Genomic DNA, 25,129 nt, shown 5'->3' with positions numbered 1-25,129 from the left:
AAAAGATTAGGCATTTATTAAGTTGTTACAGCATGCAGAACGAGTTTAGAGTTTAGAGTTTATTTTCCTTTTGAGAGCAGTTTTGTTTTTTTTGGTATAATTAAGAGCAAACTTCATGTGGTGCATTTTGCAAGAGCAAGTCTGTTTCAAGTTTGTGTTGTGGAGAGTGATTTTAACGGGTAATGTAGTTGTCAAACTACATTTGTATAAGTTTAGCCTAGTCCATGTTATGTAAAGTCCCCTATTTGCAGTGAAAATGATTTTGCACAAGAATCATATAGATAATGTAAACTGGATTAAAAGAATCTCTTTTTGTTGTTTTCAACATTTTTTGACGTAATAGGTATGGAATTTTAAATCGTGTTCTACGTTTACTTTTGGTCGGAACAGCTTTGTTAAATAGAAATTGATGTCATCCACACAACACACTTACATCCACACAGGTGAATTTGATTCCAACTTGTATTATCCCAAACTTACATGAGTTAGAGGACAATTCTGTGTATTAGATAGTCCTATACACCATCTGGTAGCTCCTAGAGAGTTCAAATTAATGAGGAATATTGTGAAGATGGTACCACGCTTCATGTTTTCACATTATCAGAATGTCAGCACATCTGTCCAAATATTTTTTTTTATTCCTTTATAGTATCTTGTAAATTGACTTATGATTCAGAAGATACTTTTGTTACAAATCAGATTTTAATCAGTTTGTCACAATTCACATTTCAGTGTTCAAAAAGGACAGCACAGAGGCCTTGCCAGCAAAGTGGCAGTTCAGCAAACCGCTGCAACCCAGTGCTCTCCCTGTTTGTCTGAGGTATAGAGTATATAGCGCCGTGACCCTGAAATGTAGATGTCTTCCATGGGTCACCCGCTATTTCATAGGTGAAATGGACCAAGTGGGCAGGGCAGGATCTCACTTTGAACAGAGATCAGGCTGGCCTCGTTGGACTGGGACCGCTGTGGGGAGGGTAGACAGTGAGGTCAGAACGGCCTGTTTCGGGAGCGGGTGTTGATTATTCCCAGCACAGAGAATGCGCTGGCAGCCGCTGTCACCAAGCTGATCGCCCCAATGGCCCGGGATGCCTGCGAAGGCAAGAGAGTACCATCACATTAGGCTAATTCTGCCATGCTAATACAAAGTATTGCATTTGAAGAGAGTTACTACCAATATTGTAAGATGTACAAAAACTGGGCGGAGTAGCGGAGTGTGTGCTGGCAGAGGTTTAAGAAGCACAGTGCATTACGAGGAGTGTGAAGCAGTGTTGAGAGAGGCAGGCTTCATGACCCCTAAAGCTGGTGGTGACTCATTGATTTCACCTTAAAGCACTTTGCTTATGATTTGTTCTCATGAGTCAGTGACAGCATATGAGTCAGTGACGGCATATTGCAACTCCAACCACCATGATGTTCCTAAAACAATTATAATTGTGGATTATGTATATGTTGTATGTTTGAAGGATGTCAAGGTACTTTCTAGTGAAGCGGAGTTATGGAATTATTTAGCCAATTAAACCGGGGGATTATTAGATGGTTGGCAGTGTCAGGCAGTGTGAGAGACAGACCTGCTCAGAGACTCCTTCTCCATAGCGTAACAGGGTGACAAAGTGCTCGCAGTTGCTGCCCAGAAGGTCATACGACACTTCCTGGCCAATGAGGAGCTGGGCTCGATGAATGATGTCAGAGATGGGCAGCGGGGTGTGCTTGTCGTCGTATTTGTTGTTAATGCGATAGGTGTCATTCCCCACCACCTCCTTCAGCAGCTGCATGCGGACCACCGCCTTCCGGCTGAACACGGACTTCACGCTGGACATGGCCGCCGCCTGGCTCTCATCTGCAAAAGGAGAAGTGCACTTGCTGGATGAAACACATTGATGGCAAAGGGGAAATATGAGAGCTGACCTAGGCAGCAGTTTAACTCCACTGACCCACTGGTGTCAGGTTGATGATGTAACCGTCACCCAGGTACAGAGCCCAGTGCTGATAGGCCGGTCTGAAGATCTCGATGAGGTCACCTGGCTGGGGATTCCCAGGGGGTTCAGAAGGATCAGGGTCATTCGAAGCCATCTGAGGGAGGGAGGGTGAAGGGGTTAAAAAAAACAAGGCTTTACAATTTACATGGACTCCACTGGAGGGCACTGGTGCAGTCATCTGAAGATCATGAGACAACAGGATGCACAAAACCTGGATCAGCTTGCATGCTCCCATTCAGAAGTGCATTGATGCCACTTCTAAAGTTTGCATAACATGCTGTAAGCTGAGACAGGCAGAGGTGTCAGGGCCCGCCACCTGTAACTGTGTTAGTACAAATATTTCAAAGACACCTGTTTTTGAGCACACTTGATAGCACCCCTTTCCTGTCAAATACTGAAAGTAATAAGGAAGCAGCTGTGGTCATGCTGCACATTGATTTAATCATCATACACTGAATAGTCACTGTAGGATCTGAATTTTTTAAGTCAACAAGGATGCACAAAGGATTCTTATATACTGACCTGTATTCAGTACAGATCATTTGAAGCTTAGTTTGAAAGTTTAACAGACATTACAAAATATGAGTTTGGCAGCCACTGACGAAATTTTATGTATGAAAGAAAAAAAACCCACCAGCAAACCTTAAAGACTGTACAAAGTGTCTGGCAGTCAGACTGTGGTTAGTCTAATTTATCTCTGTGAAAATCCAGTTGAAGAGGGCTAGCTGCTGAACAGCTGCACAGCAATAGTGGCAGTCAGTGGTACACAGGGAGATGGAGACCTTTACTTTATTTGATAACAATTCTGGATCTGTTTTTGCAAGCATACCATTTAAAATAAGGCTCATCAATTGACAACTGATTCATTTTTGCCTAAATTACGTATAATGTGGATGCTCTGCCTTTGTGTACTTGACATGAAGTCCTTTTAGTTGTGGTGTAATGAATAACTGTATTTCTCATCTCTTTGTTGCAGGTAAAATATGTCAAGTGCCAACCCAAGATCATACAACCACATTACAGACAATTCAGGATCATTATCAGATTTAAGGTAAATTCTCTCTGTCCCCTTTTTGTAGCTCTCCAGCCACCACAACACTACAACCCTTATGACAACAACAGATTGGATTTAAGTTACATCACTCTGTGTGAAAAGCATCTATGCCTGTCTCTGAGCAAAACAACTACAACACAGAGGGAGTGCTGCTTCTATGCTGACCATTTGCATTCACTCATTTGACAGACACTCTTATCCAGCTACTATCCAGAGAGATTTAAAATGCAAAAGTATATAGGTGCATATAATATGGGCACATGAACAACAGAACACAAAGAACTTGTCAGACTCCATTGGAACAGGTGTCAATCTAGCACACAGTGTAATAACCAGTGCCATGCGGTGTCTTAAAAATCCTTGGCCAGACTGTATTGTGGCAGAGGTCTACTTTTACCCTGGAGCACCACCAGATGAATATAAATAACAGCCTCATCTATGTCTGTCTGTGCTACATTCCTCACACCACATCCTGAGCTTGAAGGCCCCACTGGGCACCCTCTCAGGCCCCCTGCACTACCTAGGGTGTGCTGGCTGGCAGAGTCCACTGCACACAGTGGAAAGACTACTTACTGTAGCACGTTTTTGACCAGCCCAAAGATCTGCAGGAGGGGCCTCCATGGGACATAATGTCCCTCTACATGAGCATACATTATTCAGCTCATCCTGCCTCGCTCAAATGAGAGAGGAGGGACTTAATGTAGCACTCGGTGCAATTCCCATGACCAATGATGAAACTTAGTCAGGGCATGAATAGAGGATACCATACTGATGTGAACATGAGACAGAGCTGAAAGGTTAGGCAGGCAGTACTGGCGTGAGAGTCATTTACTTGACCTGACACAGACGTGTGTTTTTTCCTATTTATAAGGGTCACCATGCGGTCACTGGGATGGCAGGTAAACCAGACTGAAACGGCTGTGCTCAGCTCAAAATGCAAGTAATTCCACGCAGTTAATCTTAGTGAGGAATATTAAGAAGTGAGGGAAACAATTAAGAAACTACACAAAAAATCAATTTACAGCATTTAGTTATATGAATGCAATAGTATTCAATACTAATGTCAATTCTCTTTTCTTAGTAATACCACCTCAGGTCCACCTCAGGTTCTAGAGAAATTTCATATTTTTAACAATTGTATCTGGATACAAAATAAATCAACAAAAACACACTCTAACTCTACTATAGAGTTTTCAAGGCCACAGGACATCTAACATGTGGTAGAGCAACATGAATAAACAATGACTCAAGACACATTTTTATTGAGTAGGCATTCCATAATGAACTACCATTTGAATGGGCACTATTCCCACTGTGAGGAGGTAATCACACAATACAGGCCCATACTTTGGCACCATACTCTTGCTTTTGCGAAACAGTATTTAAAGCTTTAAGGGCTGACCTACTAGTGCCTGAAACCTGAAACTCCAAGCTCGAATGGCAGCAGGGTCCTTGGTCCACAAAAGGGCTAGGAACGGAACTCCCAGTGTTGATTGGTCCTTTTCACAGTCTCTTCATCTGTCTTTTCCAAACAATACAATCTTCTCTTAAGGCCAGGACCATATTCTGCAAAGGTCCCAGCAAATTCCAGGAACATAAAGGACCAACCCCATCACTCCTCTTTGTTTCCTGAATGATGGTTTTTCTCTTCATATTAGCCTTGTGAGCATGACTGATGGATCAGTGGATCCAAACCATTTTACAGCACCCAGTTAAACCGTGAGTGGAGATGGATCTCAAATGCTCAGTTGACCTGATCACTGCTGTTGTGCAGCTGGAGTTACAGTCAGTTCCACTGAGACAGGGGGAAACAGACACAAGACAGCTGAGCTCTACTGCGTGGCTGAGACGGCCACTCTGTGCACGGATGCAGATGTGATGTGTTGGAATTTTGTGATTAATGTCCATTTACTTGCATTTCCTGTGCGAGAGTGGACAGAGTGCCAGAAAATGCTGGAGTGTTGGAGCACAATGCAGACAGACATGACCTCCACAATACACTCAAACATACACCGGACTTCATACACCGGTTACTAAACAACACACGGTCACAATAGCGTCTAAAGAATGGAGAAAGCCCTAGAGGGAAAATGCTCCGTGTGTGGGATTACTGATACCCATGGCAACTATAATTTGTCCGTATGTATTGCTATCAAACATTACAGCTCGAAAATCCGACGAGTCTTAAACAGTGTCACTAAACATGCCTTGACTGGACGGTCAAATGACAAGCAATGATGATTGGCACATTCAACACACAATGACAAAAGTCCCACCTATCTCTACACATAACAGCGAATGACAGCACAGCAAAATGTCGCCCGAATAGATGTAGTCATATTGGGTGGCAATCTGTGAATTGTTATTATTATTATTATTATTTTATTACTACTACTACTTCTACTACTATTACGGAATATTTGTAACATTACACGTAACTCGAGTACAATGCGGAATAAACTGCAATAGCCTCCTGTATAATTTCTTCATGATACTTCGACAGAATGTAAACACTTTTTGTATGCTAATCGTAGAAATCGTAGAAACAATTTTTTCTAATATATCAGAATGTTACAAATCAAATGTCGCAACAGTTTTGTGCCCAACCACCATAACAAAACATAACAATATATTATTCATTATAATCATCATCAACTAGAGCAACAGCGTTTTACTGTTATAACTTACTCATGAAGCGACTTTTTCTGCCTCTACTTTTCATGTCTTCATTCCAAAACCCGAAGTAATCAACAGGTCGCTCTCACAGTCGGGCGCTGCGCTAGCGTTCCAAGAAGGTCTCGGACAGCTTCAACTGAAGGTAGAAAATGCGAGACAATGTACAGAAATACGAAGCAAATCCGTCACTGCTTATATTCAGATGTAATGCACGTTGGTTTTGTAGCGTCATTCATTTAAGCAACCCTTCAGTGGCTGGCTTCTCGTGTATAGAAAAGCATTCGTCACATCTCCGCTTTCACCCCGCCGAGCATCAGTTTCCATGTCACCTCCAAAATACTATCACTGCAATAGTTTCCCTGGAAACTAGCTCTGTGATGCCTTTTTGAATGATAGCCTTCATTAACAGGCATCAGGAATTTTCCTGTCTGAAATCAACAAAAGCAAACAATTTGTCATGGTATCACCAACTATACAGCATTACAAGAGTTAACGGCCATTTGCGATTTCGATAACCGGTTTTCCATTAAAACAAAAATGTAAATAAAAATGCATTTCGAACAACAATATGCCATAACACACGAAAAAGATTCGCCCAGCAGTGCCAGCAGTTTATGAAACTGTATATTACAACAGCATAAACAGCTTGAGGTAGATTGATCTGGGCATTCATTTTAAACCGGTTGCACGATTGTGTGATTTGCTGCTTTTTAAAGATCCTTTGCAATACTCAACTGACAGAAAAAAACGAGATAACCCACAACATTAATTTTATTTAGTTAGTTATTTTTCCAGCTAAGTTACATAAGTTACAAAATACCAGCAGAGGGCGCTATTGTGAGTAGGTCTGTTAGACCTGGTAAGACCTATTTAAAGGTCCTTAACAAAACGGGAATTGCGTAAAATGTAATGCCATCTGTACTTTATGAAACTGGTGTTGAAGGGGAGATACAGTCGGAAAACAACTTCTGTCCGTGCCAGTTATGGTAATAAACAGGTCATTATAACGAATATGATCTTATAAACTATTACTGTAGGCCTTTTAAAATATGAAACGCATCAACCCTTAAATCTGCTGTGAAAAATAACATTCTGATAGTAAGCTGATGCACAGAGAAGCAGGGCTCACCTGGCAATTTAAAACATATGTTATCTGATAAACTGTAATAAACTGGAAATAACTTTACTGAGAGCACTGAGAGCACAGTTGTCAGTCAATGCTTAGATAAAAAAGAGACCAAGTGTCACTGAATTCCCAAAGATGAGTATGGTAATTAAGGTGAAATATTTGACAGGAACAGTTTTAAAATAATTAAAAATGCACAAGAAGCAACATTTATTTGTATAATGTTTCATATTTAGCCACAACCTATTAGTATTTATTCATATAATGCCTTCTTTCACTGTCTAATGATGTCAGGGATTGCTTGTTCATTTAGATCAGTTAAAGCATGCCATGATGAAGAAATATATCAAAGTAGTTATGCATATTCATATCTTTCAAAACCATCCTGAAATTATGGGTATTAATGTTTCAACAAAGGCAACGGTCATGTTTTTTCTTCCCTTACAGATTAGCTGGTTCTATGCCATCCTGGGTAGGCATGGCCATATCTGGTGTGTCAGCAAAGATCTCCTTGGGTATTGCCAGGTCTGGGTTCTCAGTATGGTATGCAAAGGCCTCAAGTAGAGAGCACAATGGTCCATGGCCACATTCATTAACATTGATCTGTGGATGGATAAAACAGGTCATACATGTTTCTGCATCAGCCACAGGTCTCCTTCTCTTCAAGACTTGTTAACCAGTTGTGTCAGGCCTGGCTCTTTCGGTCAGGTTTAGTTACTGTATCATTTTAACATGCTAACCCCTGGGTGATCTCTGCATTATCTTTAAAGTTATTACAATTTTGAATGATATAATCACCTTGCAAAACCACAGGAAATGCTAGCAACTTGCAAAGTTACTGTTGCTGGCCTTGGCTGAACCTGGCAAAGTGGTATAAATGACATGTATGTACATATCCAAAACTACTAGGCATCCACCTCATGCCCTTATCACCCATGAGTCACCCCAAAGTAGTTTTTTTCCTGTCCCAACGCATGAGTTCACTTAGTACTTGCACTGGGTATCCCTCATTAGGCCTGCCCTCTCTCACTTACCTGGTGAAGATTCATTTGTTTCGGAATATTGTTAATTAAAATAAAATAAAATATGTGTTTGGAGGTAATCAGTGTGTGTTTAACTCTTTGATGCTAATTGCCAACGGCATATACCTGTCTTCCTTGTTAACATGGTTTTGTGAACTTCCCATAGCAAATACTAAAGTTATCTATGCTTAAACCACTTGTTTTAAAACTACTTTTTTAAATCAAAGTAGTGCAACATGTCTGCCGTCTATTATTGATTATTGCATAGGCCTAGTTATACTATCAGCATGCATGTCACCTCCACTTAAAAAATAATAATAATAATAATAAATAATAATATTCGGTGCACACAACGGGTAAAAACTAGTAAGGACAGAATGTGAAAACATCGCTCATTTCGTAACCTTGTTTCCCTCCGGACAGTCACGCCGCACGGCGTCTCTCTGACGTAACCCCTCCCCTTTCTCATTCAGTGCCTCAGAGCCCTCTGTGGCGGTGAGCGAAGTCAAGAGGATCTCAGAACGAATAACTTCAAGATAAAATATATACTACAGCAGACACGATCAGAAATGTAACAATGTAATATCCGCCTCTGGTATGAAGAAAATCCGCAAAACAGACTTAAGCGTGGTGGTGTAATCGAGGTAAGGAGTATTTAATTGTCACATGTAATCTAACTGGCTAGCGCTGGATGCACACAAGAATGCCTTAGACTTAGCCAGCTAGCTAATACGAAACATAAACACTAATAGCTACATACAGTTATATAGACAATATAATTATAGACCATTACCGCAAAATACTTCATTTTGTCGACTCAGACAGCTAGATAACGACCGGTTAACTAGTGAGTTAGCCTCAATTAAAGAGGAAACTAGACTTAGCTAGCTTCATGCAAATAGAAACCAATCAGTTAATTCATTTTGGTTTCGATCGGGTAGTTAAACTGCTAATACTGTCGTGTTAGAAACGAAATAAGGGACATTTTTGGGATGTTGTGAATTATTGACATTCGCTAGATAGCAGCATTAAGGAAAACGTACTGTTTGGCCGACGTCCACGCTGGCCCGTAACAATCACAGGTAGATAGTGAGATAAGATTATAGTAATGTCATCCCGGTATAATGTCTTATCTGGCCAGAAAGATAACAGTAGTTAACAATTTGTCAACACAGATTTTTCTTTCCCATTTATTTCCAGTGGAATGTTTGAATTGACAAGCAAATCCTTCTGTGTAGTCTGGGAAGATAAATAGCTAGATGCAAATTAAATGGTCAAAGCAGCATTTGTGATTTCCGTGCTATTTATTGTAGTTCGCTAAATGCGCGCTAATTTAAAACAAAATGCATTCTAAACAATTGTACTGATTCATTTAATTATTTTGTAACTGCTGTAAAGTATCAAGATGATTTGTTAAAACATTAGCTTTCCAAATTTATTTCAGGACTAAAGTTTCCCTACCTTCCAACACATTAGAGCAGCTAGCTGCTAACCACTGATGCTCTTATTTACTGTAGCGTCTTTATAGTGTTACAGGTAAAGCTGGCTAGCCAGTTGCCTTTAAGTTCTTATGGTGACTTGATTTGCTAAGCGCTGATGTTTTGTTGTCGTTGTTTGTTTTCTTGCATTTAAATTTAATTATATATAGCACTGGCTACACCGTCTCAATGTACTCATCGTTGCAACTTCAGTCAACACAAATGTAAATGAACGTAACTTGCAGAACACATATGTACATGTTCAGAAACACTTTAATGAAAGGCACAAGCCTTTGGTAAAATAAATAAGCAAATAAACAAGCGTGTCGCTAGGGTTTAGCCTGTGGCTGAAAAAAAAACATGGACCAGGCCCAGACTATAGTTTGTGTATAGCGCTCTGAAGCAGCATTATGCAATTCTTTCTTAGACTTCGTACGAGTGATACTAAACACCTTTGCGAATTAAATTCTAAGAGGATCAGCGCTGCGTTCAGTAGCTGCACACTAGTAATGGTTGAATGGGCGCGAAGACTATGGATGTCCTTGACCTTATATTTTACAGATAAACCACTCTTCTCATAAGGTATTGATTCACAGTGGAAAGGAGTGATTAATTCACAGTGCTATAATTTTGAAACTATTGGGGACAATAGATGTCTTGTGTTTATTTTGTAAATGTAGCAGCGGCTATCTAAACTGAATTTAATGTTGCTCATGGTGGACTCATTCAGCTGTTCTGTTAAAGGCTTTACTAACCTACTTCACCTAAAGTTTGAAGCAGGAATGCTGATGGTGTCTTATTACAGATATTTGTAATGAGCTGTGAATGTGTAGAAGCTTGTGTAATATCAGTGTATTGTGGCAGCAGGTGGGACTATAGTGTTCATCATCTTGAATGTTAGGAATAAACACTAGTCTGTAAAAGTAAGAAGCTAAAGCATTTGGTCTATTTTCTTGAAGTTGTCATGGATCACAGGGACTCTTCGCCACTTAAGCACTTTGTGTTGGCGAAAAAGAAGATCAGTGAAGTGTTTGAGCAGCTGCTGGAATATGTTCAGGAGGGCTCAGAGTTTGTAGAAGGTGAGTGCTGACAGACTTCTCACCCACTTTCCCTACACATCATCAGTTGTCTCTCAAAGCAGAACCCTCAGTGACGCAGTAAAGGGCGCAAATTATATTAAATGTGATAGCCACCATTATTTATTTTCTGGGTAGATTTGCATGTTTCATAATTTGCATGCGATTTACATATGTGTTTCACAGTCTAAATCCTGTCCTGTCCTATCCTGAAGCAGTTCAGTTCAAAGCATGTTGCTCATATGTACAATGGCAGTGCCCCACCAGGGGACAGAACCTATGGCTGTGTGGTTAAAACACCATTTCCTTAACCACGACGCCACACTTCCACCATGCATACTGTCTGCAGCCACACCGGTGTATGCAGTTTGTGAGTGTGTAGCTCAAAATGCAAGTTGACATTTGCTTTTCAAATGAAGTTGATTACAGTGATTATGTGTCCAGAACTGTAAGAACAATGGCAGTAATACAATGACAAAGACATGCTGAAATTGGCATTTCAAATTCTACAGTAAGTGTCCACAGGTTCATATTAATAAGTTAGTTCGAGATGGGCTACACAATGTTACTTCGGGTGTGCATTTGTTTCCAGGTGCAAGCATTGACAGGAATGACATGTCGCTACCTTGATTTTGCTCTGACCCTTGTGCTTATGGTTTGTTGTCAGAAACATGTCGAAATGAGGACCTGGAGCACATAGCTGATGAAGACCAGCTAGACCTGATACAAGCTTATACCAAGAAGCTGGCCGTCATCAAAGACGTGCTGGCCCGCAGACATATGAAGGTGGCCTTTTTCGGCAGGTGAAAAAGAATTATTTTTGCAAGCGGTTCACTTGTGTTCTTTTTTTACCTCGTTTCAAGGTAACACTAGCAGGCAGTTTGAAGGTATGCCATTTTTAGTATCACTTTTATCCTGACACCATAAACGAAAATGAAACAGAAAGTCACAGAGTGTCATGCCACTGGTAAGAGCTAGTGTTCTTCTCAGAACCTGTCTGCCACAAACAGTACTGTTGTTCCTGTCCTCTGAGACGTTTGAATGTCTCTTGATGATCCACACCTACTTATTAAAATACTACAGTGTTGCTTATTAGATGTTGATTTGCAGCTAATTGCATACAGCTAATTAGGATTTGTTCTAAATGTAGCAGGTGGTTGGAGTACTGCCTGTCCTTTGCTTTGGCAGAGCCAGGTGTGTCTGGAGGAGTGCTTTAACTCAGTGACACAATGTCATTTTGTCCAAAGTTAATCAGAGCCTTCTGTCTCTCTTTTTTTCTCTCCCTCTGTCTGCCTATTTATCTACATATATATCCATCTATGTATTTCCTGCAAACAACAGTCCATGTTGTTTGTAGAGAGAATTTTGGGTTTTGTTCAAATCTTACCGAGGCTCTTTTTATATGGATAAAGCATTTCAATTTAGACATGATCACCTGAACATAAATGTGGATAGTGTTTTTTTTTTTTTTTAATTGTGTCCTTCACCTGGTATGAAAATCCAGAGAAGTGGCAGATATTTCCATTATATATATGTATATACATATTTTTTTCTACGTATATGTATATATTTGTCTGAATATTTTATGTCAAATATATATCAAATATATTTTTTGTCCTTTGACCTCCCAGGACAAGCAATGGTAAGAGCACAGTGATCAATGCTATGCTGAGGGACAGGGTGCTGCCCAGTGGCATCGGGCACACCACCAACTGCTTCCTGAGCGTGGAGGGCACCGACCAGGACAAGGCCTACCTCATGACCGAGGGCTCCGAGGAGGAGAAGAGCGTCAAGGTACAGCACCGCACTGCCATCTAGATCCCTCAGTGGGTGCCTCCACCCTGTCACAATCTGGCAGTGAAGTCATCACTGCAATGACTGAGAGGCTGATGTCCTTCAACTGTAATGACAGTTACAGCTGTAATGACACTTTATTCAGAACGTCTTTGCCCTTTTACTCACCCAGATCCTCAACTGAATGAAAAACGGGTGCTGCTCACTTAAGGTTAAAACCAATCAGGAAACATGGTTATGTATGTTTACTTGTAAGTGTTTACAAGTAAACATAAAGTACAGTTCACAACCTGTTTGAGCATGCAGAGGCCAGTATGAGTGAGAGTACATGAATCGTGCAGAAAAAGACAGGTAGGCTATGAGAAAACCCATTTACCGTGTGATCTGATTTTACGGTTCCAAGGGTAAAGGGATTTCCGGCTGAATTGGTTGGATCAGGATATGCAGAGCGTCTGTCTTGCAGGTTTTGAGTATTCAGGCAGACTTCAAAGCATTTGCTCACTGTGTGTTGCTCACTTCCACCTGAGTGTTTTTTTCCACTTAAGGTGGCCACAGGTTTTTTCGGGAGCCTATCTCAGCTGCTAATTCTGACTGGAAACTGTTAGAGTGAAAGACAAAGACATGTTGACCTAATTGGAAAAGATCTGAGATCGAATATCCATGGAGCGATTATGTTGGGCTGTCACAATGGGTACAGCTGGGCCCCCTCCTTCTACTGGCATGGCGCTGGGCAGGGTTTGAAGTATTTCCCGTGCAACCAAGAAATATGTGGTTATAATCAACAGTCCTTGGCTGTCGTTTTTGTTTGATAAAACTAAGTAGTAAACCATTAATCCTCATTTATTCTCCTCTACACCAAGAAGTTGCAATGGTGACTTTGCTTGGAGTTGGACACAAGACCGTAGTGGCAGTAATGAGTTGTCTGGGGAATGGAAGTGCATTCATCTCCTCGGTACAAATTCACAGAAGGGCATGTTGTACTTTCCATAAAAAGTGGTATAGATTGCTTTTATTACTGGGGGAAAAATGCCATAATGTGAATAAAAGCAAAGATTTGCAAGGCTGCATTTTTTCCCAAAACTTCCAAAACAAGTGCACCCTGACAGAGAAGGTGGTAATGCACAAAGAGACACTGTCACAGACGGCCACATCAACAGAGTCTACAGTACCAGTCAAAAGTTTACACACACCTGATAAAGATAATGGGAAACATGCATTCAAAGACATTTTGATCTAAAGACTTATTCTTAAATGATGTTCTTAGACAAACGTAAATGGTGAAGCTGATGCCTATGTATGAATTTCTTTCCAAATTTTTTTTTTAATATTTTTTGGCTACTTTGAAGAAGCTAAAATGTAGGAGACGTTAACATTTCTGGTCCCTGCATAATTCCATTCGTGTTATTTCATAGTTTTGATGTCTTTACTATTATTCTAAAATATGAAAAGTAGTAAAAATAAAGAAATTCCTTCTATGAGTGGGTTTGTCCAAACTTGACTGTTACTGTGTGTGGTAAAGCCAGTCACTTTCAGACCAAAGCCAGCAGGTGGGAGAGGGAAGTGAAAGGAAGGCAGTCTTTGGGTGGCCACTCTGTCTCTGGGCTGATGCCATGCAGGTTTATCTTGACGGGCTTTCCTTAGACTGGCTTTCTTGCTCCTCCTGCAGACAGTGAACCAGCTGGCCCACGCGTTGCATATGGACCAGAGTCTGGACGCAGGCTGTCTGGTCAAGGTGTTCTGGCCCAAGTCCAAGTGCGCCCTGCTGAGAGATGACCTGGTTCTCATGGACAGGTACTGAGTCCGGACTTGGCTGTCACTCCTGGGCCTGGCCGCGACAACCTGTGTAGCATAGAGCGAGGATTGTGCTGCCATTGTGAATTATCATACACTGGGAATAGTATGATATTGGGAAATGGAGATGAATAATGAAAAACAGGAATTTCTACTTTGTCTGCATTGTTACCATTGTTAACATCAATAGCTTATCCTTATGTACATTGAAATCCATATCCAGAGATGTAGAGAGTCTCTTGTGTCAAGATACAACAGAGGCACTCCCGTGTTATTTAGTATTGTTATTGTTGTCATCAGTACATATTTAGAAGATGCCTAAATCCAAGGAACCTTGACAGCACTTAACTCTGGCACAAATATAAACAGGTATGTTGTCTTCATTATAGGCAGCTGATGGGTAATACTATTATCTAGTTCTCCCACCTCTTAGTTCTTGTTAAAATCCAGTCTAATAGGATAAAGCATCGAACTGAATGAAGACCTTATGCAGTAACACTGATCTGCTTCCTGCAGCCCAGGAACTGATGTCACATCAGAGCTGGACAGCTGGATTGACAAGTTCTGCCTCGATGCTGACGTCTTCGTGCTGGTGGCCAACTCGGAGTCCACTCTGATGAATACGGTGAGCGGGCAAACCGTGAGACTGCTTTCTGGAACAAAATTTAAAAGACCAGTCAAAGCAATCCATCTGGAAGTTCAGGGTTAACCACCAACCTCAGACGATGACCAGGACGAAAACCCATTTCACTTCCACCCAGTTCAGTCTGTTTGTATTGGTTGTGGGTTTTAAAGGTGCTGTGGCAGAATACATCTCTGCATAAAAGTTCACTGGAGTAGCATACTGAAGAGGCTTTTATGTGGACTTTGAGTAATTCTGTGAGGTCAGATAGAGGTCCTTCAATTTTTTTAGATGTCTACTCCTCATACCTCTGAATTTATTTAAGATACTAATTATAAGGATATATAGAATATAGAATTTAAGGGTCATATTTGGTGGTTACGTCAATGCAAGTGCAGGCCTTGAGGGAAGTATGAGAATCAGTACTGAATGGTCCTGATGGTCTGCTGAATGACCCATTTGCAGGGCACGTATCTGATAGGCCCCTGATGGGGTATTGTCTGTCAGGCTGTAAAGAGTGTCCAAAGCTGGTTCCAGCTGAGGAGATTTAGGGCTCCGTCACCGTGGGAACAGAGGCCGCAGCGTGACAGTGGGTACAGTTCCAGCTCTGTCTGTCTCCACTGGAGCATGTGTGGTATGCCAGGGCACACGGTCAATCACAGAGCTGCTGATTCACACATCTTTAAAGGGATGTGCTTCTCAGGGTTGGCCTGGTCAGGGCCTGGGGTTCAGCGTAGTTCACAGGGTACACTTTGGTCTAAAAATACATACCACCGCTGCTTAGAAGTGTGTGGCAGTGCAGCAGTGTCAGGCAACTGTGTTTATACGAGTTTATCAGCATTCCTCCAGAGGGGCTTGACCTTTAATCACAGCTAGCTCAAGTGACCCACGTGCACAGAGGTACGCTGGTAAACAGGAGGGGGGGAGTGACCGTTCAGAAGCACACGGCCACTCTGTTAACACACACATCCGCTTCTGTTTGAAAGGAGAAGCATTTTTTCCACAAAGTGAACGAACGTCTCTCCAAGCCGAACATTTTCATCCTGAACAACCGGTGGGATGCATCAGCCTCGGAGCCGGAGTACATGGAGGACGTGAGTGTAAAAAAAAAAAAAAAAAAAAATCATCATTACACTAAATAAACCATGTATAGATCAATGTGTCCGTGCAAGGGTAACCTGCCTGCTACTAAATACCAGTGAATACGTCCACCCAACTTAAAGGTTAGGCTGGTAATTGAGCCAGTTATGTTGAGCGGGGTTTACAGCAAAGGCTTTGACCCGCAGGTCACTGAGGAAAGTGACAGGGGCTGGATGGTGCTGTCCTTTCGCAGGTGCGCAAGCAGCACATGGATCGCTGCGTCAGCTTCCTGGTGGAGGAGCTCAAAGTGGTGGACAGCGAACAGGCGCCCAATCGCATCTTCTTCGTGTCTGCCAAAGAGGTGCTGAACTCCCGGATGCACCGCGCCCAGGGCATGCCGGAGACGGGTAAGGGCGTGGCCACCCGGTGTGTCCCAGGTGCGCGGTCAACAGACTTGCCACGTCTGAATGCTTGCTACCGCTGTTCACAACTGAAATTGCAACATCGTGCTCTGTTAAAATTGCAGCCAGTTAGCCCTGATGGCAGGGCAACGATTACGGTGTCTCTCTTGACTTGGTACTTTTCGGCTGCTCACTGAACTCAGATCGGTGTGACCACATCTCACTGTCACCTTTTCTGTCCCGTAACTTGTGTATATATCAGAATTCTTTTTTGTTCACAATCTACATTTCATGATCAAGGGGCCAAGAGTCAGGAAGAGTTAGATGACAGCCTGCAAATTGGTTCTTTAATTGATTTGAATGTCATTATTAGAAGTTCAAATAACAAGCACTGTTATGCAATGTATACATCTCCAAGGCTCTCCTTTTAACACTGAAATTAAAAAGCCTTTACAATGATGTCATCTTGTAATTGTAATGAAATTGTTCCAGGTGGTGCTTTAGCTGAAGGCTTTCAGGACAGACTGAGGGAATTCCAGAGTTTCGAGAGAACGTTTGAGGCAAGTGCAAAAAACTTCCTGTTTTCTGGCTCTCTCCCTTCTTTCAAGCTTTGTACTCATAAAATGTGTGCCTACAGAAGACTAACAACTTCAGCAATAAACAGAAATTAAGACGTTCCAGACAGAACATCCTAGGCTTCAGCTTTTAGCCAGAGGATGTCTCTATTTGAAACTGGAAAGCAGCGTTCACTCAATCACACATTTAAAAGTATGTAAGCATTCAGGGCAAACTTGGTCAATGCTTGGAAAAACTAATACTGGCAGGGACATTCTCACACATTGTGGATATGGCATGGAATCTGGTAATGACACCTCTTTCTCTCTCTCTCCCCTGAGTGATATTAATAAGATCTCCACATTCTGTAGTGTCAGCACTGGGACAGTATCCCCAGCACTGTGTTTTGTGACACACATCCCCCTGCCCCTCAAAGGAGGCAGTCCAACCCAACTCGCGTCTCCCAGTCTGTCTGTCTTTGCCAAGCCAGCTTTCACAACCATAGGCCCAATCAGTGCTCACTTTCGGCCAACCTGTGTCTTCATTGCTGAAGTCTAGATTTGCTTAGGCGAGGGCCTCCTTCCTCCCTCAGTTCATATGCTCCTCCTCATAATTTCTCTTCCTTTCTTGCTGTTTGTGTTGCTGGTATTTTGTTTTCCTGATTTTATCTGTTTTACTACTACCTTGCTGTTTTAAGGTCAGTGACAAAATCACCTCATTATCATTAATTACCATTGAATTAACTGCAGATGAATCATGTTTTCTTCTTTGGTGATAGGTTGATAACACAGTCTTACACATTGTACTTTTATCTTATATTACTGCATCTTGCATTGTCTTAGAAGTAAAGAAACTTTTTAAATGGCTCTTCTTTTTGTAACAAAAGGAGCTGGTCCTGTTGCAAGAAACCTCTTCACAGGGAAATAAAAAAATTAAATAAGAACAGAACTTGTAGAAAAAAGAGAGCCACATAATGTAGAAAGTCTCCTTAATGTAAGTTAATTAATTTTACAAGTCAAAAATCTACATAAGCCAGGAGCAACATGAATTCATTTGTTGCATCAGTTTTCTAGAATGGTTAGTTAATATTACAACAGATGTGAGGGGGAATATGGAAGTTTCAGTACACATTATGTCAATAGAAATGGGGTTATTATTTGTTTTTGATTTGCATTGTTTTTGCTTGTTATATGATTTCTGTTATTCCTGAACGCGCACGTTACTGTGAGGTATCAGAGGGTACCGGGCCGCGAGGTGCGGACCTGCTGCTCCCCCCCTCTGTTTTGCGTCGGACGTTTGTGATTTGCGTTCGGTTGTGTTGAGTTGCAGCAGCAGGTTGCCACCTTGCCCCCCCCATCCCGTTGGCTCCGGCAGCCATGTCACAGTAACGTGTTGTGGCCTCGCAGGAGTGTATCTCGCAGTCAGCAGTGAAAACAAAGTTTGAGCAGCACACTATCAGGGCTAAGCAGATCACTGAGACTGTCAAAGCCATCATGGACTCCATCAATATCGCTTCTGCTGAAAAGAGGTGAGTCCCTCTCTTTTTTTTTTTTTTCTCCCCACCCTCCTCAAAGCATTGTTGGCTGTTCTGTTGATCATCGCGGTTTTTGTTTTTACTGATCTGTCTCATAAACAGGGCAACATCCACTACATCTTTGCAATGAGATTATTCCTGCCACTCTGTTACATCAAACAGCTCTAAGACCTAAGTGGAGACTGTCTCCAACATTAGTTAGTCAAAATATCCCTCCTAAAGGGAGTTGATCTGCCAGGCTTATATTCCTGCCAGACATTTAACATGCCTTATTACTGGAATTAGCCAGTTTTTACTTCTAGTCCCAGTTCTGAGTCAGTACTTTAAAGAGAGATAACCTGCCAAATTATGGCCCTCTTCAGCTGTAGTCGCATAGTACTGACTGTCCACGTTGTATGGCATTAGATCCTTATTCAGGTCTTTGAATGAGTGTTCACAAATGCATAGGCTTACACTAGGCTGCAGGGATGTGCTGCATGTTGTCTGCATCAGCCAGAGCTCAGATTTGATCTGGAAGATCGGCATATTAAAGAATGAGAATCCCCCAGCGTCTCACAAACGCCTCCTCCGTACCTGACCGCTGCAGGGTCCGTTCCCTGGAGGAGAGGGAGTACCAGAGGGACCGTCTGGACTTTGTCCGCAACCAGCTCAACGTGCTGACCGAGGACTTCAAAAGGAGGATCAAGTCCATCGCAGAGGAGGTGGCGACTAAGGTAGTTCCACTAGTCCAGCTATAGACGCTAAAAACAGTGCTAAAAGCAGTGACACTATAGAATCTGAAATCTGCGCCCTGGCTTTATTAAGGCTCATTAACAAAATGTTCACCATGCATTATTTTCATCATGATAATTCAAGTTGGAAACTGAATGACAATGTACAAATGAATATTGCTGAAATCATCTGAACATCCATCATTGAGTTGTTAAGCTTTTACCTAGTTAATGTTGTTAGCTTACCATTGTTGTCATTCAACGTAAATATGTAGTCAGAGCTGGATAAAGGTAAGTGTTTGGAAATTAACCCTGGGAAAAGCCTTCATTTGGACAAATGGTCAGTGGTTATAACTCAGCTTCTTAAGCTTTGTACAGTATGTTCAGACTGACATTACGTTTTGTTGCTGTCTAGACCCACCGTACATGCGTATACATGAGTGAGTTTTGTTTTTAATGAAAAGGATGAAGGCTAATCTGTATGCGTCATGTCCGTGTTGTTTTGGCTGTCTAGGTGACCGGTGCTATGTCAGAAGAGATCTGCCGCCTGTCGGTGCTGATCGATGAGTTCCACTCAGATTTCCATCATTCTCCACACATGCTGAAACGCTACAAATCTGTGAGTGCACTGAGACCCCTCTCTGACCCCTTACAGGCATGGGCTGGCAGTCATTTCTATGCCTTATCATATAGGGGCTGTCTATGCCTAAAGCTGTGTTTAATTCAGCTCCTGTAAAATCACTGAAACCATGGCCAAATGATTGAAACATACTTTTTTTAAGCAAAGGTTGTGTTCAGTGCAGATTGTAATTTTGCAAGAAGACGGGTCAGCATTTTTTCCCCTGAATATATGTGTCCGGTGCTGCTGACCTGAGTAGCACAGTCTGAGTCCTATGCTTTGCTCTCATTGGCTGACTGTCTACATATACTTCCTGTCCTCTTTCAGGAACTGCTTGCACACGTAGAGGAGGGAATGGGGAAGAACCTGGCCTTCCGCTGTTCCAGCACTGTCAGCGCTGCTGTTGAGTCATCCCAGAAAGACATGATAGGTGTGCTCAGTTTGCCAAAAAAGCTCTGACTATTACAGTCGAGAGAAGAATTTCTTGCAATGTAGTAGTGAATTTTCTTTGTCTTTTCTCTGAAAAGGTTTGGCTTGCTTGTGCGCAGTGTTGTAAATTTGTCTGGTGTTCTCTTCCAGACAGTATGCGGCCTTTGCTGCCCCCTAGTGTCCAGAGTCAGCTCCACATGCACTTCCACTGCAGGAAGTTTGACCTCAGCTATGACCTCAACTGTGCCACTCTGTGCTCCGACTTCCAAGAGAACATTGAATTCCAGTTCTCGCTGGGTTGGACCGCGCTGGTCAACCGTTTCCTGGGGCCTGCCAATGCGAAGAGGGCTCTGATGATAGTGGATCAGAACTTTCAGGTAACCTCACACATTTCAGTGATGACATTTAGCAGTTATCTGTTCTATTGTAGTCTCATGAGTGATTGTCTCATGGCCAAAACATGGGATAGGTTCAGTGAGGCACACTGTTAGTAGAGGAATGTCTTAGGTTGTGTTGCAGCTGCAAGTTTTAGCACTGAAGCCAACAGCCATTATTCAGGAGTATGACTCTTTGTGAGTGTGACTATGCGTGAGTAGTGTGAAGACTCTGTGATCGTCATTCCTGACCACTGCAGATCCCGCGGCCTTTGGCCACCAGCCCGACAGCCTCGGCAGGTCCCCTGGTCCAGGAGGGCGCACCGACACAGGAGCAGGTCATGCTGTCCGTGGTTTCCAGGCTGGCCTCGGTCACGTCGCGAGCCTCCATGAGTGTCATTGTCATCGGAGGAGTGGTGGGTATAGCCCCGTCCAGATCCAGGGTGATGGGTGTGCCAGCTGTCAGAAGGAATTTCTGTATTTGGTTGCAAGGGCAAGGGGGCTGTCCCTGTGGCTGTGCTCATTAATATGATGTAGCAAAATGGGTGGGAGGGACTGATGAATTATTCACATATTAATGAATCAAATACTAATGAATAAGGAGTGACAAGAGCAGTTTTGTCAGAAAATTCAAAAATAAAACCCAGGAAAAGAGTTTGCGAGAGACCGCACCTTTAAAAATTGTGTAACCAGTTACCCAGGAATTCACTTTCAAATCATTTTCCATTTATAGTTACAGGCTTAACTTCTGGTGATTTATCAGTGAAAAGCTCTTTCGGTGGCCTTTTAAGGGGTGTTGAAAAGGACTGAAATAAAATGATCCATGTGAATGATAATGGGTATGGGCTCGGTTTATTTGCATGCTGTCATGGTCTGCACAACCAGTGAGAGTGTTGGTGTGTGTTGCGGGACAGGCGTGCCGTTCTGTGGGCTGGAGGATCATCGCCCTGTCCTTCGGGCTCTACGGACTGCTCTACCTGTACGAGAGAATGATGTGGACCACTAAAGCCAAGGAGAGGGCCTTCAAGCGGCAATTTGTGGACTATGCCAGCGAGAGGCTGAAAATGATCGTCAGCCTCACCAGCAGCAACTGCAGCCAGCAGGTCCAGCAGTAAGTGCCTGTTAGGATGCTTCAGCATAACTATAAGTTCCAGACTTTGCATACTAAATAAACGCCAGTTTCCCCACGTTAGAAAGAAGTTGTCTGTTACAGCGGTCTGGAATTCATGGATAGTTGCAAGGTTACGTGTTTCACTTTCTTACAATACCAGTCAAAAGTTTGGACACACCTGATTAAGATAATGGCAAACATGCACTCAAAGACTTTTTGACCTAAAGACGTATGCTTAAATTCTTGAAATCTGTTTCTTAGACAAATATAAAAAGTGAAGTTGGTGCCTATGTATGAATTTCTTCGCAAAAAAAAAAGTAAATATTTTTAGCTTCTTTGAAGAGCCTAAAATATGCGCTAGTTTTGTTTTTGATGTCTTTACTACTGCTCTATAATTGTGTCCAAACCTTTGACTGGTACTGTGTATCTCGCATAGCATCATCCTGTCACCACGCTGAGCACGGGCCAGCTTCCTGTGACACGGCAGCTGCGTCTGTGCGCTGCTGGAACTTGCTTTGTCTGCAGACGTGTCTGAACGGATGGTTTGTTCCTGCAGGGAGATGGCCACCACCTTTGCCCGGCTGTGCCAGCAGGTCGACCTGAGCGAGAAGGACCTGGAAGGAGAGATCCAGAGACTGACCGCCAAGGTCCAGCAGCTGGAGACCGTCCAGAGCCACTCCAAGACTCTCCGGTTAGCCTCGCCATTGCAGTGGTGCTAACACATCCTGTGCATTTTGTTTTTGTTTCGCAAACGTTTCAAGTATTTCGGCCTACGCAACCCGAATTGCTCCTTGAAGGGGGTTTATTTCCCAACACCATGCTCAGGATGCTCTTATGTACATATTGACACTGCCATCTGCAGAAGCACAAATATTACCCCAAGTGCTGATTTTGGATCAGTATGAGCATTTTGCATGCAGTGTCTGGGGTTGGGGTTTCATATGCCTAAACTGTTGTTGGGGTTAAGAAGTGCGTAGGCTTTGTCTCCCGAGTCTAGGAGTCAACAGAACTTCCACTGAACTCTTGAAAATACACAAAGTGCTTTGTTCAGCTTTACACCATGGAGCTGCATCCCTGTTCTGTAGGTGCTGTCTGAACATTTTAGCTGTGACAATTATTATGAATAATATTTGACTAATCCCACATTTGGTTTAGTGTAGCAGACTGATGAATTAAAGAACTATCCGAGCCATTGACGGTTGGAGGGATACTTCTTTCTGTTTCAGACACAAGGCGACGCATCTGGAGACACAGCTGGACAGTTTCACCGCTGAGTATCTGCAGCCACAGCACTGAGGTTTTGGGAGTCTGCAGACCGGAGACTCGGTGCCAGACAGCTTCCTGGTGTGGACCCGCCCCTTTCCTTTACACTGCCTTTCTGGGCAGACTCAGATGGATCTCCTGCACCCCCCTTTTTCTATTCTCAGCTGGGATCTTTCCAGCACCGGACAAGTGTGTTCCTCCCAAGGATGTGAGTGTATATAGGAATGTGATTCTGGGTTTTAGAGGTGTGACTTACCTGGGGAAAATAAACAAGCCTATGTAATTCACTTTAAAATATAATCAGTTAGAACCATTACAGAAATAAGTAATGTAAAAAAGAAGGAATTCATTGAAATGACTCAGTGTAGAGGATATTGAAATACGGAGAAGGTGGTATTGAATGAACCGCTACTGAAGGAATACTACTTTGAAGTAATGCATACTGTTAGTAATGGGTGCATAAGTTTAAAATTGTGAGGACTCTGAATGGGTGTTGCTAATGAAGTCAACTCCCAGTGGTTCATTACATTTGTGCCAGCAAGTTGGAAAAATTACACAACACAATGTCCTGCTCTGTTATATTTCATTTATATTAGCAAGAGCTAGACACAGGTGGCACAGGTTGTGAGAGCCACACCTTTGCAGGGTCAATTATTTACTCAAATAAGTATTTGTGCTCTTATTCAGCCCATGACAAGAACTAAAGCTTTTTATCAAATCTTATCCTATGGATTCTTTATAGCTTAATAATAGGCTTTTTCTCTAATGTTCACTGCCAAAAAAAATCCGATGAATAAAACCAGTGAGTTCAAGCAATAGCTAACAGACAGGACTCTGCACCTGAAATGGATAGTATGCGGACAGTGAAGCTAAAGCTGAATGCATGTGTGCTGGCATTTGCTGAATTACCACTAGTGTCATTCTTACCTTTGTACATGTTGTCACCCCTGTGGGACTAATAGTGTTTGGGAGGGAGAGGAGTTTGTATTCAGAAAACTTACTTAAATGCGTATGTAGTTATGTATTGTAAAATGAATGCTCTCACAATGTCTTTTTTGAACCTAGCCAATACACTCAGGAGGTCCAGCAGGAAGTTGTATGCACTGCATTTACCAAGTGTGAATACGCTCAAGCATCCTAATGCAAACAGTGAAATAGTTTTTCAAGGCAAGATACTCTATTGGAGTTAGTGAATATTGCTGTAAGATTTGTTTACTGTAAGACGTACATACATCAGAATTGGCATTTACCTCTGCAGTGAAGCATTTCAGAGTACAAGGAGTGCGTACTGAATTTGCAGACATCCGCGTCAAGCCTTTTTCTGGTGACAAGGCAGGCTAACTCTTGTCGCAACGACAAGGAAAATGAAAACCCCTGTAGATAGCCTTTTGATGACCAAACTTATTTTCTATCTGTTCGTCTGTAGTGGTTTCTACAAATCTGACCTGAAAGTTTGAACAAAAAAAAAAATCTGAGCTTGTTCCACTTTGTAAATTCTGTATTTTACTGGTTACCGATTTTTTTTCATTTACTGTCACGTGTATGCAGCTGGAAGTCACCCCAGTTACCTCATTTTATTTATCTGGGAGAATTAAATTAAAATGTCAGGTTGTGTGTGTTCTCTTTCTCTGTCACATAGGATGAAATGAAGTATGGGAATGAGAGCTATGAGCTTTTTACTGTGAATGAGTTGGATGACTTTACCATTACCTGCTGTTGGTGGGACACCCTCGGCTGGACATTCAGGACACCACACTGTCCATCCTTGGCTTCCTTAGAGTTTAATGATGGGGTCATACAGTGACTTGGAAAAAAACGTACAGAATCAGAGTGAACATGACAGCCTTGGTTAAAAGCTTTTTTTTTATTGGTTACGATATCAAGTCATGGCAACATCAGTATCACTGAGCCACTGTACAAATACAAAAAATATCTGGTGTGAAAAAAAAGACTATAAAAAAAGTTATTTCATAGCAAGTGATTATAATTTCACACAACAGCACTGTAAGAGAACTCATGGCACCAAGTCCCTGGTTTCGACTGGCTCAAAAAAAACTTTTACAAATAAATAAGTGAAATCAAATAGAAAATAAGACTGCTGGAATACATACAGGAGCCAAAAGGCAGTGCATTATTACTAAAACAGTGTTGATTTTGTGGGAACAAGAATGGAACATTAAATCATGGAAGCAGCTGGGACAAAGAATTCAGAGTTGGGAATTCAGAGTTTGGCCGCAAAATACCTCCCTCCATTTTAATATAAAAAGACCTGCTTTCAAAGCAATGTTAATGTAAGCCTTAGATGTGCTTTATTTGGTGGGCAGTGCAGTCTGAAGTTCTTAACTAGTTTTTACAAGCTGACCCAAAGTCGCAGGCATCTGCAGGGGAGAACTAATGTTAAACTGAAACAGAAGGAAGAGGACAACAGCCTCAACAAG

General features: G+C 42.2%; 2 protein-coding genes across 3 annotated transcripts; one reads left to right on the top strand and one right to left on the bottom strand.

The window, feature by feature from the left end:
* Positions 1-973: 973 nt before the first annotated feature.
* Positions 974-5,842, bottom strand: LOC118796143 (phospholipase A and acyltransferase 1-like). Its single transcript, XM_036554993.1, has 4 exons — positions 5,719-5,842; positions 1,932-2,070; positions 1,569-1,837; positions 974-1,089 (listed from the first exon to the last, which is right to left on the bottom strand). The coding sequence occupies exons 2-4, from the start codon at positions 2,068-2,070 to the stop codon at positions 988-990; spliced, it is 510 nt and encodes a 169-aa protein (XP_036410886.1). The 5' UTR covers positions 5,719-5,842; the 3' UTR covers positions 974-987.
* Positions 5,843-8,330: 2,488 nt separating this feature from the next.
* On the top strand, positions 8,331-24,199 carry LOC118795623 (mitofusin-1-like). 2 transcript variants are annotated; one of them, XM_036554246.1, is made up of 18 exons: positions 8,331-8,498; positions 10,292-10,411; positions 11,076-11,211; positions 12,040-12,202; positions 13,869-13,993; positions 14,510-14,618; positions 15,602-15,709; positions 15,949-16,102; positions 16,589-16,656; positions 18,058-18,179; positions 18,772-18,898; positions 19,410-19,514; positions 19,842-19,944; positions 20,094-20,320; positions 20,578-20,733; positions 21,232-21,428; positions 21,985-22,119; positions 22,655-24,199. In XM_036554246.1, exons 2-18 carry the CDS (start codon positions 10,297-10,299, stop codon positions 22,722-22,724), a joined length of 2,220 nt encoding a protein of 739 aa, XP_036410139.1. In that variant the 5' UTR covers positions 8,331-8,498; positions 10,292-10,296; the 3' UTR covers positions 22,725-24,199. The 2 variants fall into 2 exon arrangements, with proteins under 2 accessions (XP_036410139.1, XP_036410138.1); XM_036554245.1 differs by having other exon boundaries at positions 15,949-16,132.
* The last annotated feature ends 930 nt before the right edge of the window (positions 24,200-25,129 follow it).

This window comes from Megalops cyprinoides, chromosome 20, assembly GCF_013368585.1.
Source record: "Megalops cyprinoides isolate fMegCyp1 chromosome 20, fMegCyp1.pri, whole genome shotgun sequence".
In the NCBI taxonomy this organism is placed as follows: domain Eukaryota; kingdom Metazoa; phylum Chordata; class Actinopteri; order Elopiformes; family Megalopidae; genus Megalops; species Megalops cyprinoides.
This window is presented reverse-complemented; position numbering and strand designations above follow the sequence as displayed.